The sequence below is a fragment of the Triturus cristatus genome, chromosome 4_1, assembly GCF_964204655.1.
Source record: "Triturus cristatus chromosome 4_1, aTriCri1.1, whole genome shotgun sequence".
NCBI classification, from domain to species: Eukaryota; Metazoa; Chordata; class Amphibia; order Caudata; family Salamandridae; genus Triturus; species Triturus cristatus.
Genome location: NC_140585.1, coordinates 79,850,424 through 79,867,934, shown reverse-complemented (window position 1 = coordinate 79,867,934; position 17,511 = coordinate 79,850,424). Strand labels below are relative to the sequence as shown.

The 17,511-nt window shown below is 55.5% G+C and overlaps 1 protein-coding gene across 2 annotated transcripts in view; it reads right to left on the bottom strand.

Moving 5' to 3' along the window:
- The window catches only part of LOC146839579 (calcium-binding protein 2-like), a 130,031-nt gene that overhangs the window by 85,071 nt on the left and 27,449 nt on the right, over positions 1-17,511 (bottom strand). Inside the window, exons 3-4 of one of the 2 annotated variants that reach the window (XM_085651647.1) lie at positions 14,344-14,487; positions 1,664-1,773 (exon numbers count right to left, since the gene is read on the bottom strand). In XM_085651647.1, the coding sequence (XP_085507773.1) occupies positions 1,664-1,773; positions 14,344-14,487 (254 nt within the window). The remainder of the gene's footprint in view (positions 1-1,663; positions 1,774-14,343; positions 14,488-17,511) is intronic. The other variant, XM_085651648.1, reaches the window with a different exon arrangement.

The following is a 17,511-nucleotide window of genomic DNA, read 5'->3' as shown; positions in this document are numbered from 1 at the left end:
CCACCGATCACTCTCTCTCCCACACAATAATCTTCTCATTTCCATCCCCTTCTCCATCATCTCTCTCCCTCATCTCCCTCTTTACCTTCTTAGGGATTGTCCAGTGTAGGCCCATGGGAATCAAATCCATGACAATTCTTTCAGATTATCCAGATTACATACATGTATATACAATTCATCTAAATAAATAACTGAACAACAGTGTTTCTTCTGTTCCTATTATCCAAATAATAGGTATTACTATTACCTCATTTTGTGGTGCTGAATTTGCGAACCTTAGAAGGATGGAGGTTAGAATTGGCCATGCCAGAATTTAAATTCATGACTAGCAGTATGGAGCAGGTGCTACCACTCAGCATTTCACTCACTGAGCCACCCTATCAGCAGTTTCAACAATTTAGCAATTGAACTTATTCTGTTAACCATTGATTGGTATGTAAATCTGGCATGCAACTAGCCTTCCTGGACCTACAATGGACACCCCTTGTTCGATCACCCCTTTCATGAACCTCTTTTCCAGTTCTCCTCTATCAATGTCTTTTGCTGTCTGCTTGTTTCTCCCTTTCTTTCGATCTCAGTCTGTAAATGTAGGACAATAGGTCAGACATATTTATGGTTCCTGTTTTCAGTTTCTCTTTGTTGTGAATTTCAGTGAGTTTTATAAAGTGTTATGGTTATTATAGTTTACATCTTATAATAAATGTCGCTTGTCTTCCTTTCTCACCTCATTCATTTCTATTGTCGATTCCTCGTTCCTTCTTTTTCCTTCTCACAGCCTTCTTTTTATCCTTTTATGAATTTGCTCTTTTATGTAACATTTGCCTCTTTAGCTTACATGTGTGTGCATGTGGTATTTGTACAGCGCAAGCATAGCCAAGAGACAGTGGAGCACTGTACAGCCAAAGATACAGTTAACGCGTGATTGGAGCGGCAGCTCGGTTCTGGGGGGAGAGGGCAGCTGTTACTGCATTGAGGTCGTGTTCTTAAGGAGGTGCAATGGAGCAGGTGTGGGCAGCCCTGACAGATACAGAGATGTTGTTCTGCATCCTGGATGCATTGATGGCGAAGGCTTCTGTCCTTCTTTTTTGCACTTCTTTGCCTCCATTCTGATGGTGTGCTGAGAGCCACTTGGGATGAGAAACTTGTCAGTCAGATATGTGCGGATGCTGGTCGTGGCAGCTTGCAAAGGATGCTGCTGGAGCTGAAGATGTGGTCAGCCGGCAGTGGGAGCCAATGGAGTTCCATCAAGATGGGGGTGTAGTGATCATTTCTTTACAGGCCCTGGATGAGTCCTGACCCGCTGCAGTGACGTCAATGTGGGGCCACTAGTCAGAGCCGCTTGAACCCTGTCTGCATGTGAACACGGGCACTGGTTGGTCTGCTGGACGTCAGATCTAAGCCTCAGGCCAGCTCCTCGGCTCACTCTGCACCTCCTCCCAGCACAAGGCAATTCCAAGTGGCTGCCTTACGTGCTGCCAGCAGGAGGCGCCATACTGCCTTTACACATGTGGCATCTTTTCCATGGGGGGTGACCCTGGGCGTGATGGCACAGATCACTGCACCCGCTGAGTCTGCCTATTCTCCTTCTCTGTCTCGGTCTGCCTTCCCCAGATGTAACTACCCCCTCCCCCCTCCACACACGCCCACGAGCTGCGGTAAGTACCTGCTTGAAGGCAATCTTCAGCTCGCGCACGCCCACCATGTGCGCCGTCTCGGCCAGCATCTTCGGTCCTATCAGCTCCACAAAGTCCTCGAAGTCCACGCGGCCGCCCACTGCGGAGGACACGAGAGGCAGAGGGGGAGTTAAGACTAACCTTTGACATTAGGAGGATGAGCAGAGCCAGACTCAGTTTGTGTAAAATGTCAATGGAGGTCTTAAACTAAAGTGAAATATTCATTTATTAATGTCTTTATTTTTATATTTTGAGTTACCACGACACTACACCAAAACCAGGCACCGCGGCTCTGTACATACCCTATTAACAGGAAGGTTAGAAGGAGAGGCGCGTGACAGCTTGTTATTTTTTGCGGTTTTGTCTTTCACAAAATGTGCCACAGGGGGGCGCCAGAGCACCTTAGAGAGACCAATAGACAAGAGAACGCTACTTAAAGTGAAAAACGGTGTATATACAATGTTTAGTTCAGGTGGGGAGTGTATTTTACATTCAGACATAAAAAATTATAGACATAGAGAGAAGACAAGGCCTCATAAAATGTGCGAGTGCCACCTTAGACATTATGTTTTTATATGAATCCATTCAACATCACGGTACAGAAATGCTGCTACATCCCAGAATAACAAGCTTGTGCTCGAGAAGACTGCACTATGGAAACTATTGAGGCCAGCTCTAGTTTTGCAGCTGAGACTTGGGCTGCTCGGCAAAGGCCACTCCGAAATGTAAGGCATGTCTGTCAAAAGCATTCAACAGATTCATTCCTTGAAAAACAAACCTCAACCTCTGACTCCCACGTGGGCTGCCAAAAACTTCACCAAGGAGCTCTGATGGATGTGCGAGCTGTGATCCAACTGCTCCTGTATATATCAATCATTGGCAGAGCTGTGCCTCAGGTGTCCTGTTTATGCCATGTCATAAATAGAGCTGTGCCTCAGGGGTCCTGTTTATGCCAAGTCATGGATAGAGCTGTGCTCCAGAGGGTCCTGTTTATGCCATGTCATGGATAGAGCTGTGCCTCAGGGGCGCTGTTTATGCCATGTCATGAATAGAGCTGCGCCTCAGGGGTCCTGTTTATGCCATGTCATGGAAAGAGCTGCATCCCAGGAGTCCTATTTATGCCATGTCATGGATAGAGCTGTGCCACAGGGGTCCTATTTATGCCATGTCACCAATAGAGCTGTGCTCCAGAGGGTCCTGTTTATGCCAAGTCATGGATAGATCTGTGCTCCAGAGGGTCCTGTTTATGCCATGTCATGGATAGAGCTGTGCCTCAGAGACCTTGTTTATGCCATGTCATGGATAGAGCTGTGCCTCAGTGACCTTGTTTATGCCAAGTCATGGATAGAGCTGTGCCTCAGGGGCCCTGTTTATACCATGTCATGAATAGACCTGCGCCTCAGGGGTCCTGTTTATGCCATGCCATGGATAGAGCTGCTCCTCAGGGGTCGGGTTTATGCCATGTCATGAATAAAGCTGCGTCTCAGGGGTCCTGTTTATGCCTTGTCATGGATAGAGCTGCGCCTCAGGGGTCCTGTTTATGCCATGTCATTTATAGAGCTGCGCCTCAGGGGCCCTGTTTATGCCATGTCATGAATAGAGCTGTGCCTCAGGGGTCCTGTTTATGCCATGTCATGGATAGAGCTGTGCCTCTGGGGTCCTGTTTATCCCATGTCTTGGATAGAGCTCTGCCTCAGGGGCCCTGTTTATGCCATGTCATGAATAGAGCTGCGCCTCAGGGGTCCTGTGTATGCCATGTCATGGATAGAGCTGTGCCTCAGGGGCCCTGTTTATGCCATGTCATGAATAGACCTGCGCCTCAGGGGTCCTTTGTTGGAGGGAGGCCCGCCGGGTAGTCGGGGAGACTATTCCGGCACCTTCCTACCGCAAAGTTATAGCCGAGCGCCGCTGAGAAGCCTCCTCGGGGAGGTCTTTCTCCTATGATCGTACTAGGCCCAGTAACACCACCACACAGGACTCAATAGTAGTTGCGAGATTAGATTCTTTATCAGCAGTAATACGGGCAATATTTACAGAGGGATCGAGGGATCCTGTCAGAGTCTCAGTGTTCGTTCAAGAGGATAGGGTAGCGGGACAGTCTTAGTGCCAGCCAGGCACGGGAGGGCTCTGCACCAGACCTTGGATGCTGGTCTCAGAGCGGCTCGGACGTGGAGAGCCGCGACGTCATCAGCTGGGCTCGGATGGTAGTTCCGCTTAGGTCGAGCCGCGACACGGTCAGCAGGGCTCTGGTGGTAGGTCCGCTTCGGTCGAGCCGCGACGAGGTCAGCTGGGCTCCGGTGGTAAGGTTCAACAAGGTCGGGCCGCGACAGCGTCAGCAGGGCCCCAAGGGTTCGTGAAGGTCTTTAAGCACGGTGGAGCCGCGACGTCGTCAGCAGGGCTCGAGGGGTGGTTCCGGGTGAGTCTTCTTCGTGGGGTCAGCCGCGATCCGATCAGCAGGGCTCTCGACTCCAGGATACAACTACTGCCCTGTTGTCGGGTCGCCCCAGATATAGGACGGGAGCCCTTTGATGCCCGGACCCGTGCGCCCGGAGGGGGCGGAGAGGACGGGTAGGGGGCGGCCAGACGCCCAGCAGGAGAGGCGCCAGGCCCCAGAGAGCTGTGGGGTGATCACACCCAGGTGTGGAGAGACGGTAGGGGGTCCCATCGATACTGCCCTCCGCCGAGAGTGGGAAGGGCTCACGTGGTATCCCCCGAGCCAGGGGTTGGCGTCTCGATGTCGGGCCTCGCTGGGACCGAGGCCGGGTAGAGCAGGGTCATACAGGTGGTCACGTGGAGTGACGTGCAATCCAAGATGGAGGAGCCCCGATGTGCATGGGACCTCGTGCGGCTTAGCGCGGGGAAACAGGACCACGCCACGAGGCCGGCTCCCACACGCGTCCCCCCCAGCTGAAGACAGGGAGAGTCACCCATCTTCTTGGGGGTTCTCCTCGCCGAGAATCGGGACAGGCCGTCAGCATTGGCGTGGTCGTTGCCGGGCCGGTGTTCAACAGTGAAGTCCATCCCTTGTAGCGAGATGGACCAGCGTAACAGCTTGGGGTTCTCGCCCCGCATTTGCATGAGCCACCGCAAGGGCCGGTGGTCAGTCTGGACCCTGAAGTGGGTACCGAAAAGGTAGGGCCGGAGCTTCTTGAGAGCCCATACCACAGCGAAGGCCTCCCGCTCGATGGTGCTCCACCTCTGTTCTCGCGGCAGCAGTCGGCGGCTGATAAAGGCCACCGGTCGGTCGAGGCCCTTGGCGTCCAGCTGGGAGAGGACTGCCCCGACCCCGTACTCCGAGGGATCGGTCTGGACTACAAATTCCTTGCTGTAGTCGGGGGCCTGTAGCACAGGGGCAGCGCACATGGCTGCCTTGAGAGTATCAAACGCGGTCTGGCAGCGGGGCGTCCAGTGCACCGCCTTGGGTTGTTTCTTTGAAGTGAGTTCCGTAAGGGGGCCCACAATGCTGCCGTAATCCTTTATGAAGCGTCGGTAGTAGCCTGTGAGGCCCAGGAATGCCCGGACAGCGGTTTGGGTGGCGGGGGGCTCCCACGCCTGGATGGCGTCCACTTTTAACCGGAGGGGGGCCACCTGGCCACTCCCCACCTGATGGCCCAGATAGGTCACAGATCCTTGACCGATCTGGCACTTGCTGGCCTTAATTGTGAGGCCGGCTCTTTGGAGAGCGGCCAGGACTTCCCCAAGGTGTCCTAGGTGCGCGGCCCAGTGGTCGCTGAAGACAGCAATGTCATCGAGGTAGGCCGCGCTGAAGGCTTCGAGACCGGCCAGGACCTTATTTACCAGCCTCTGAAAGGTCGCTGGGGCGTTCTTCATGCCGAAGGGCATCACCCGGAAGTGGTAGTGGCCGTCGGGGGTAGAGAAAGCTGATCGTTCTTGTGCGCCGGGAGTGAGCTTGATCTTCCAGTACCCAGCAGTGAGATCAAAGGTGCTTAGGTAGCGGGCGGCCCCTAAGCGATCAATCAGCTCATCGGCTCGTGGCAAAGGGTGGGCATCGGTCTTGGTAACTGCGTTCAGGCCCCGGTAGTCGACACAGAATCTGAGTTCGGGGGCCGTGCCGGGGGCGGCAGCCTTTGGCACCAAGACTACCGGGCTGGCCCACGGGCTGTCGGAAGGCTCGATGACTCCGAGGGCGAGCATCTTGGCGACCTCGATCTTGATGCAGGCCCTGACTCTGTCAGGCACTCTATAAGCGCGGTGTCGTACAGGGGGGCTATCCCCCGTGTCCACGTCGTGGACGCACCAGGGGGTTACCCCGGGCGTGAGAGAAAAGAGGGCAGCGAAGGGTTGCAGTAGCTTCTGGCAATCATGGCGCTGTTCTGGTGTCAGGGTGGCGGAGAGGTGGACGCCCTCCAAGGAGCCGTCTTGGCTCGAGGACCCCAGGAGGTCTGGTAGGGGCTCGGAGTCACTTTCACCCCCATCGTCGGTAGCCAGTAGTAAGCTTAGTTCAGTTCGGGCAAAATGGGGCTTGAGCCGGTTGGCGTGCAGGACCCTGAGGGGGTTCCTCGGAGACTCCATATCGACCAGGTACGTGACGGGGCTCTTCCTTTCAACTATCTTGAAGGGCCCGGTCCACTTGTCCTGCAGGGCGCAGGGGTCCACGGGTGACATGACCCAGACTTGCTGGCCCGGCTCAAACTCGACGGCTGAGGCATTCTCGTCATACCAGCGTTTCATATCTTCTTGGCTGGCTTCAAGGTTGGCTTCTGCCAGGGCACGGAACTTTCGAGTCTGGTTCCGCAAGGTCAGGAGGTACCGGTAGACGTCGGGCGGGGCACTCTGGACGTTCGCCTCCCAACCCTCCTTGACCAGGCTGAGGGGCCCTCGGACGGGGTGCCCATATAACAGTTCGAAGGGGCTGAAGCCCAGGGACTTCTGAGGTACCTCCCGGTAGGCGAACAGGAGGCAGGGCAACAGGACATCCCATCTCCTCCTGAGGGGCTCTTCCAGGCCCTTGATCATCCCCTTCAGGGTTCGGTTGAACCGCTCGACCAGTCCGTTCCCCTGGGGGTGGTAAGGGGTGGTGAATTTATAGGTGACCCCACATTGTTGCCAGAGGGATCTCATGTACTTCGAGATAAAGTTCGTCCCCCTGTCGCTCACCACTTCTCGGGGGAACCCCACCCTGGAGAAGATGCCCATCAGGGCCCGGCCCACCACTGGAGCGGTCACAGTCCGGAGGGGAACAGCTTCTGGGTACCGGGTGGCGTGGTCGACCAGTACCAGGATGAAGCGGTGGCCCAGGGCGGTCCGGGGGTCGAGGGGCCCCACGATGTCTATCCCCACTCGTTCGAACGGGGTGTGGACGGCTGGAAATGATTGCAGGGGGGCTTTCACGCGTCCCCCAGTCTTCCCGCTAGCTTGGCAGGTCGGGCAGGACCGGCAGTGCTGGTCCACGTCTCGTCTCATTCGGGGCCAATAGAAATGGGTCACGAGGCGGCTGTACGTCTTGTCCCGCCCGAGATGTCCGGCGAGGGGCACGTCATGTGCCAGGTTCAAGAGGAATTCTCGAAATCGGAGGGGGACCACCAGCACCCGGCTGGCCCCTAGTTCGGCGACTTTCTGCTCGCAATACAATAAGTCATTGTCCCAATAGACCCAGTGGGTTCCCGAGGGGTCCCCCGCAGCCTGGGTGGCCGCCTGCTGTCGGGCCCCCTCGAGGGACGGGCAGCCCTTCTGTTCTTGCTGGAATTGTTCATGGGTGGGGCCCCCGTCGTGGCGCCACTGGGCCAGCTCGGGGATCTCGCTGAGGGGGGCGGCCTCGTTGGAAGAAAGTTCGGAGGGCCCGGCCTCCTCGTCAGGTTCCTCCGGGCTGGAGGAGGTGGATGGTTCGGGGCCCGCCGGTTTGTCGGGGGCCGGGGCCACAGCTGGCTGGACGGTCATGGACCGAGTGGTGGCGCAGGCCCACTCGGGTAGTCCTAGCATCCCCAGATGCTCTCGGCGCTCCACCTGGGCCCAGGGGGAGCTCTCTAGGTCGTTCCCCAGGAGGCAGTCCACCGGGGCGTCGTCGCGGACAGTCACTTTTAGGGTGCCGGACACTCCTCCCCACTCGAAGGGGATTCGGGCCATCCGGCACATGCTCTCGGTGTTGTCGGCGGTCCGGACAGGGCAGAGGACATGTGGTAGGATCTGTTCGGGGGTCACCAGATGGCAGCGGACAGCGGTCACACTGGCCCCAGTGTCCCGGAAGGCCTCGGCCCGTCGCCCATTGATGGTGACCCACTGTTGGTACTTCTGGGTGTTGCTTGGGATGGTGGCGCGGGGCACCATTTCTCGGGAGCCTAGGCATACAAGCGACATGGCGGCTGGTTCCCCCTCGGGGGACCCGTCGTCGTGGTTCTCCTCCTCGTCCTCTCCCTCCCCCAGGGCTGCGGCGGCAATTTGTCGGGGAGGTGGCCCCGTGGTCCCGTTCCGTCGGTTCATGGGGCAAGCCGGGTCACTTGCATAATGGCCGGTCTGTTGGCATCCGAAGCAGGTTACTGTCGGTCGTGGTCCAGACCGAGCGATAGGGGTCCCTCTTCGGCCCTGGGTCGGGGAAGCGGGGTTGGTTGCTTGCCCTCGTGGCGGACTTCTGGGCGGCCCGGCTGGGAATTCTCGACTGCGGTGGGACCCCCCTCCTCCGCCTCGCTGGCTGGGAGGTCCCGTGGTGCTCCGTTGGTAGTCCCCCACGGGGTTCCGGGGGACCCGGGTGTTGACCCATCGGTCCGCTTCGGCGGCGAGCTTCCGGGGCTCGGTCAGTTTACTGTCCAGGAGGTGTTGCCTTAGTTCCACAAAGCAGTTGTTGGCGAGGTGCTCCCAGACAATGAGGTCGAATAGTTCGTTATATGAGGTGACCTTGCTCCCTTTGATCCATCCCTCCAACGCTCGGCTGAAGAAGTCCACGTATTCGACCCATGTGGTACCGGGGATCTTCTTGCAGTCCCGGAAGCGTTGCCGGTACATCTCGGCCGACAGTCCGTAGCGGGTGAGTAGGGCTTCCTTCATGTGGTCGTACGAGGTCATCACTGCGTCGGGGAGTTGCAGCAGGGTATCCCGTCCCTCGCTGAGGAACCTCCCCCATAGGCCGGCGCCCCAATCCTTCCAGGGTACCCGATGGGAGGTCATGGCGACTTCGTACGCTCGGAACCATTGCTGGATGTCGTCATTTTTATAGTACTCCTTGATGACATCCTTGGGGATGTGAACCTTTGGCTCGGTCGGGGGCAGAGCGTCCCGGGCTCCGGGGTTGCTGGTCTCCCCGGTTTTAGCTTTTAGTTCAAGTTCTTTAAGGCTCCTCTCGTGCTCGAGGGTTAGCCGTCTCCCCTCTAGCTCCCGATGCCTTTTCTTCTCCTCGATTTCTTCTTGTAGTCGTAGTTGCTCCAGGGCTATCTTTTTCTCCGCCAGTAGGAGCTCACCGTCCAGCCGGAGTCGGGCAAGATCCAGTTCGTGTGTCCGGGCCCTTTCCCGTTCTCGTATCTCTTCGGGGGAAAGGCTGGTGTCTGGGATGGTTCGCTCCCCGTTTGTCGGGGCCGTGGTCGGCAGGTTTCCGTCCCGGGCCGAGGTCCCTTCGGCTCGGGGTGGAGGGGTCTCGGGTTCTGCCCAGGCTTTCAGGGCTTTCTGCATTTCCTCCTTGGTGCCCAATCCTGTGGATGGGATCCCTTTGTCTTTGCAGAATTGTTTGAGTTCCTTGTGGGTGTATTCCTCCAGTTTCTGCAACTGGAAGGTTGCGGTCATGGTTGCTTCTTGGCCATCCATGGTTCCCTTTTTCTCTTCTCGTCTGGTCAGGTAGTGGTTGCGTTACTTGCTTGTACGATTGCGTTTGCTCGGATCCCGCCGCTGGCCACCAAATGTTGGAGGGAGGCCCGCCGGATAGTCGGGGAGACTATTCCGGCACCTTCCTACCGCAAAGTTATAGTCGAGCGCCGCTGAGAAGCCTCCTCGGGGAGGTCTTTCTCCTATGATCGTACTAGGCCCAGTAACACCACCACACAGGACTCAATAGTAGTTGCGAGATTAGATTCTTTATCAGCAGTAATACGGGCAATATTTACAGAGGGATCAAGGGATCCTGTCAGAGTCTCAGTGTTCGTTCAAGAGGATAGGGTAGCGGGACAGTCTTAGTGCCAGCCAGGCATGGGAGGGCTCTGCGCCAGACCTTGGATGCTGGTCTCAGAGCGGCTCGGACGTGGAGAGCCGCGACGTCGTCAGCTGGGCTCGGATGGTAGTTCCGCTTAAGTCGAGCCGCGACACGGTCAGCAGGGCTCTGGTGGTAGGTCCGCTTCGGTCGAGCCGCGACGAGGTCAGCTGGGCTCCGGTGGTAAGGTTCAACAAGGTCGGGCCGCGACAGCGTCAGCAGGGCCCCAAGGGTTCGTGAAGGTCTTTAAGCACGGTGGAGCCGCGACGTCGTCAGCAGGGCTCGAGGGGTGGTTCCGGGTGAGTCTTCTTCGTGGGGTCAGCCGCGATCCGATCAGCAGGGCTCTCGACTCCAGGATACAACTACTGCCCTGTTGTCGGGTCGCCCCAGATATAGGACGGGAGCCCTTTGATGCCCGGACCCGTGCGCCCGGAGGGGGCGGAGAGGACGGGTAGGGGGCGGCCAGACGCCCAGCAGGAGAGGCGCCAGGCCCCAGAGAGCTGTGGGGTGATCACACCCAGGTGTGGAGAGACGGTAGGGGGTCCCATCGATACTGCCCTCCGCCGAGAGTGGGAAGGGCTCACGTGGTATCCCCCGAGCCAGGGGTTGGCGTCTCGATGTCGGGCCTCGCTGGGACCGAGGCCGGGTAGAGCAGGTTCATACAGGTGGTCACGTGGAGTGACGTGCAATCCAAGATGGAGGAGCCCCGATGTGCATGGGACCTCGTGCGGCTTAGCGCGGGGAAACAGGACCACGCCACGAGGCCGGCTCCCACATCCTTTTTATGCCATGTCATGGATAAAGCTGCACCTCAGGGGCCCTGTTTATACCATGTCATGAATAGAGCTGCGCCTCAGGGGTCCTGTTGATGCCATGTCATGAATAGAGCTGCGCCTCAGGGGTCATGTTTATGCCATGTCATGGATAGAGGTACGCCTCAGGGGCCCTGTTTATGCCATGTCATGAATAGAGCTGCACCTCAGGAGTCCTGTTTATGCCATGTGATGGATAGAGCTGCGCCTCAAGGGTCCTTTTTAGGTCTCGCATGACCCAGCACATGCGCTGGTCTGGCGAGACTTATTGAGAGGGCTCTACAAAAAGTGCTACCAGGCCATCCTAGAGCTACAGTGCATGTGCGCTTTACCGCGATTACTTTCACTTTTGCGGCCGCTTTGATGTGTGATCGTGATCGCGATCACTTTCACTTTCACGGCCGCTTTGCATAGCCAATAGGTCTCGGTTTTGGGACCTTATAAGTATTTAGCTATGCAACTGTTGCATGGCTAAACACTTATGAGGTCCCAAAGGCGAGACCTATTGGCTATGCCAATGCTTGTTATGCCATGTCATGGATAGAGCTGTGCATCAGGGGTCCTGTTAATGCCTTGTCATGGACAGAGCTGTGCCTCAGGGTCCTGTTTATGTCATTTCATGTATAGAGCTGTGTCTCAGGGGTCCTGTCCATGGCAGCCTCAGCATTCGCTCCACTCTGGCACCAGAACCCACCCTCACTCCTCATTGCACCCACGCTCACTCCTCATCGCACCCACGCTCACTCCTCATCGCACCCTCATTCCTCATCGCACCCACACTCACTCCCCGCCGCACCCACACTCACTCCTTGTTGCACCCACACTCACTCCTCGTCGCACCCACACTCACTCCTCATTGCCCCCACGCTCACTCCTCATCGCCCCCACGCTCACTCCTCATCGCGCCCTCATTCCTCATCGCACCCACACTCACTCCCCATCGCACCCACGCTCACTCCTTATCGCACCCTCATTCCACATCGCACCCACACTCCCTCCCCATCGCACCCACGCTCACTCCTTATCGCACCCACGCTCACTCCTCATCGCACCCACGCTCACGCCTCATCGCACCCACGCTCACTCCTCATCGCACCCACACTCACTCCTCATCGCACCAACACTCACTCCTCATCGCACCCACGCTCACTCCTCATCGCACCCATGCTCACTCCTCATCGCACCCACGCTCACTCCTCATCGCACCCACGCTCACTCCTCATCGCACCCTCATTCCTCATCGCACCCACACTCACTCCCCATCGCACTCTCACTCCCCATCGCACCCACACTCACTCCTCATCGCACCCACACTCACTCCTTGTCGCACCCACACTCACTCCTCATCGCACCAACACTCACTCCTCATCGCACTCACACTCACTCCTCATCGCACCAACACTCACTCCTCATCGCACCCACACTCACTGCTCATCGCACCCACACTCACTCCTCATGGCACCTACACTCACTCCTCATCGCACCAACACTCACTCCTCATCGCACCCACACTCACTGCTCATCGCACCCACGCTCACTCCCCGTCGCACCCACACTCACTCCTCATCGCACCCACACTCACTCCTCATCGCACCCACGCTCACTCCTCATCGCACCCATGCTCACTCCTCATCGCACCCACGCTCACTCCCCATCACACCCACGCTCACTCCTCATCGCACCCATGCTCACTCATCATCGCACCCACACTCACTCCTCATCGCACCCACGCTCACTCCTCATCGCACCCACGCTCACTCCTCATCGCACCCACACTCACTCCTCATCGCACCCACGCTCACTCCTCATCGCACCCACGCTCACTCCTCATCGCACCCACGCTCACTCCTCATCGCACCCACGCTCACTTCTCATCGCACCCACGCTCACTCCTCATCGCACCCACGCTCACTCCCCATCGCACCCACGCTCACTCCTCATCGCACCCACGCTCACTCCCCATTGCACCCACGCTCACTCCCAATCGCACCCACGCTCACTCCTCATCGCACCCATGCTCACTCCTCATCGCATCCACACTCACTACTCATCGCACCCACACTCACTCCTCATCGCACCCACACTCACTCCTCATCGCACCAACACTCACTCCTCATCGCACCCACACTCACTGCTCATCGCACCCACACTCACTCCTCATCGCACCAACACTCACTCCTCATCGCACCCACACTCACTGCTCATCGCACCCACGCTCACTCCTCATCACCCCCACGCTCACTCCCCATCGCACCCACGCTCACTCCTCATCGCACCCACGCTCACTCCTCATCGCACCCACGCTCACTCCTCATCGCACCCTCATTCCTCATCGCACCCACACTCACTCCCCATCGCACCCTCACTCCCCATCGCACCCACACTCACTCCTCATCGCACCCACACTCACTCCTTGTCGCACCCACGCTCACTCCTCATTGCACCCACACTCACTCCTCATCGCACCAACACTCACTCCTCATCGCACCCACACTCACTCCTCATCGCACCAACACTCACTCCTCATCGCACCCACACTCACTGCTCATCGCACCCACACTCACTCCTCATGGCACCTACACTCACTCCTCATCGCACCAACACTCACTCCTCATCGCACCCATACTCACTGCTCATCGCACCCACGCTCACTCCCCGTCACACCCACATTCACTCCTCATCGCACCCACGCTCACTCCTCATCGCACCCACGCTCACTCCCCATCGCACCCATGCTCACTCCCCATCGCACCCACACTCACTCCTCATCGCACCCACGCTCACTCCTCATCGCACCCACGCTCACTCCTCATCGCACCCATGCTCACTCCTCATCGCACCCACGCTCACTCCTCATCACACCCACGCTCACTCCTCATCGCACCCACACTCACTCCTCATCGCACCCACGCTCACTCCTCATCGCACCCACGCTCACTCCCCGTCGCACCCACGCTCACTCCTCGTTGCACCCACACTCACTCCTCATCGCACCCACGCTCACTCCTCATCGCACCCACGCTCACTCGTCATCGCACCCACGCTCACTCCCCATCGCACCCACGCTCACTCCCCATCGCACCCACGCTCACTCCCCATCGCACCCACGCTCACTTCTCATCGCACCCACGCTCACTCCTCATCGCACCCACGCTCACTCCTCATTGCACACACGCTCACTCCCCATCGCACCCACGCTCACTCCTCATCGCACCCACACTCACTCGTCATCGCACCCACACTCACTCCGTGTCGCACCCACGCTCACTCCTCGTCGTACCCATGCTCACTCCTCATTGCACCCACACTCACTCCCCATCGCACCCACACTCACTCCCCATCGCACCCACGCTCACTCCTCATCGCACCCACGCTCACTCCTCATCGCACCCACACTCACTCCTTGTCGCACCCACGCTCACTCCTCGTCGCACCCATGCTCACTCCTCATTGCACCCACACTCACTCCTCTTCGCACCCACACTCACTCCTCATCGCACCCACGCTCACTCCTCATCGCACCCACACTCACTGCTCATCGCACCCACACTCACTGCTCATCGCACCCACGCTCACTCGTCATCGCACCCACACTCACTCCTTGTCGCACCCACACTCACTGCTCATCGCACCCACACTCACTCCTCATGGCACCTACACTCACTCCTCTTCGCACCCACACTCACTGCTCATCGCACCCACGCTCACTCCCCGTCGCACCCACACTCACTCCTCATCTTGATGTGCTGGGAGATCTCGATCAGTTCCATCTCGGTGGGCATGTAGCCCATGGTCCGCATGCACTCGCCCAGGTCCTTGTAGCTGATGTATCCGTCGCGGTCCGTGTCGAACTCCTTGAAGGCTTCTAGGAGCTCTGAGGGGTGAAGACGAGAGAGCACGTGCATTAGGGTTCAGTCAATACCAAAAACAGACCACCTGCTGCTGCTTGTACCATTCACTCAAACTGTTGGGTGGGCGAAGGGGGGGCTGGTGATCAAAGCTCATCCATGGATCGCATGGACCCCTTTCATGCCGGGTCATGTGCTGTGATGGTGTTGTTAGGTTAAAGGTCACGTGATGTCACAACCCCTGATGTATTCAATATACTAATCAGCAGAGTAGAAAGATTTTGTCCTGGAAATGAAAGACCAACGGTGGGAGCAGTTATGTTGTTACACTTAGAAACTGTCCAGTCCAATGTAACTGGATCGGATGCAGACATGTAGGTAATTTTGGAAGAACCCATCAGGCAATCAGAACCAGCTGAGGCCACTGGGACCTTAAAACAAAGTGAGATCTGGGGACCGGAAGTGCTTCTGGCAAACCGTAACCTTGGATCCTCTTGTAGACTTGCTTAACTCCCTCCTACATGATGCCAACACCCACAGAGGTGGGGAGAAGCCCTGGAGATGCTCATATCAAAGCCTGGCAAAGACCCCGTCCTGTGCAGTGACTGGAGTCAGATTTCACGTATGACTGTGGGGGTTGGGCTCTCTCTGAAGTCGCGCGGACCAGGTTTGGCACTGTCTTTTCAACTTTAATAAAATAGATCAAAAAGGATGTATTTCAGGTAGACATATGATGGACCTCACGCAGGGTTTAACAGGGGTTTGATGTTTGTGGCAATGCGGAGTAAAACAACTGGCCCTAAGAACAAGGCATGCTGCACAGGGGTGGACACGGTGAAGGGATTATTGCTATGGTCCGGATTAGGAAACTTTGGGATAGGACATCATTTATTAGAGTCATGAAAGTTCTTCACTTTAAACTCTCTGCCAGAGGTTTCATCGGTTATGAGGCACCAGAAGATCTACATACATCGCGGGACGAGACCGCGTCGCCCCAGATCCTGCATCCTTGGATATGTACCCAGAGCCCTGGTGCGGAGGAGGCCAGAAGACGATGGAGTCCTTCCCTTCCATCTGTAGCCCGAGAAGGCTCAAGGACAGTCCTTCATCTGAGGATGGCATCACCGGGCACACAGCGGATCTGGGCATCTCCACCCCAGAGGTGTGGCCTAAATAGGTGGATTTCAATCTTGGAGTATAAAGTCAACAAAGACTTTATGCCCAGAGCTCCTGCCTACCTGGGAGTGTTGATCACCTCAGACCTTCATAAGTTGGTAGACCCTAATATGAGGTAACTTATAAGAGATATAAAGACTCGGTTTCACATCGCTTGACTAACTTTCTGGAAACAGGGGAGCGCCTAATGAGAGATTAATTTATTGGTACTGGCTGGGTGCATGTGAAGACTAAACTAATTCGAAAAAGGGCTTGCGAATTAGCAGTTTTGAATCCTGATAAATTCAACCTCTTTCTGGTCACAACATGTCAAGTATGTAACTACTCTGGGGTGCCTTAAACCACAGACAGTGCCACGCGGCCAGTCAGAATAGAGCGCCTTAGACCACAAAGAAAGACTGAATGCACCGCTTGTAGGAAAGTGGCTCTGTATATACTGTTCCCTAATAGGTACAGTGTGCACAGAGTCCACAGTCCCCAGAGGTTTGGCAGAGTTAGAGCTAACCTTACTCTCTAAAGTGGTAGATTGGTCGAGCAGTAAGGCAGTATCAGAGGACAGTGTAAAGCATTTGTTGCACACACTCAGTCAGCAAATGGTCTCACACACTCAATAACTGAACTCTAGGCCAATGGTTTTTGTATAAAAATATGTAGTTGTTTTATTTTAGAACCAACAATAGGTATCACAATATACTTTCTCAGATTGAGATGCTTTGGATAAGTACTTTTCAATAGGCAATAGACTTTTGAATATAATAGTTACAGTGGTTGCAATAGGCAACACAATTTCAAACACAATAATACATTGAGCTCAATGGGAATTTCAAGTTAAATGCAATTAGTTACTTTAAGGATTACTTTTCTAACTCCAGGACTGGATCCTGGATTCAGACAGTTCCTCGAAACAGGTGAGTAAATACGTTTTAGTTACTGTTGTGATTTTTAAGCAATATTTTGGTATTTTAAAAGTTGACACTTTGAAACTTTTTCTAATAAAATCACCAATGTTTTCCTATGGGAGGAAATTCACTTAGCAAGTAAGTGGGGTTATTGTTACTTTTTCTAGCTCAGTGTTGGATCCTGGATCCAGCACTAATATACCACCTGTAAGCAGTTGAGAGAATGCGTTTAGGTTATACAGGCGATTTTTAACGAATATTTCTAAGTTTGCAAAATCGACAATTAGAAACTTTTTCAGCAAATACCAGGCAATGTTATCCTATGGAAGGAATTTCAAGTTGCAGGTAAAGTATGTTCTTGTTACTTTTGTAATCCAGTGCTGGGCTCCTAGACATCTATCTAAAACAGGTAAGTAATTACGTTTTCACAGTCGGTACGATTTTTAAAGAATATTTGTAGTTTGCAAAAATCGACACAGAAGAAATTTCACAGAAAAACAGTCAATGGTTTCCTATGGAAGAAAATTGAGTTAGCGGTAAGTATGGTTGTGATTACTTTTCAGGGTCAGTGCTGAGCACCAAGGTCCAGCACTGGAATCTCTCCTGATAGCAGGTGAGTATTTTCGTTTTCGTTACTCGGTTGATTTTAGGTGAATATTTTAAAGTTTATAAACTCCACACTTAGAAGAATTTCCAAGTGAAACTAGTCAATGTTACCCTATGGCAGAAAAGTGAGTTATCGGCTTTTGGGCAAGTACTCGACTGGCAGAGTTAAGGTGCTGGGCATAGACTCAGGGGTCTCCCACGGTCAGGTAAGTACAGTTGTTACACCCTCAGCGGCACAGGGGCAGCCGGGTGCAGAGTGAGTTAGGCCCAATGTTATCCTAAGGAAGGCAGGGGGCTCTTGGTTGGTGGCTGCTGACTAGCAGGCCACGCGGCTGTGGGAGCTGGGCTTCTGGTCACTTGCTCAGGGCA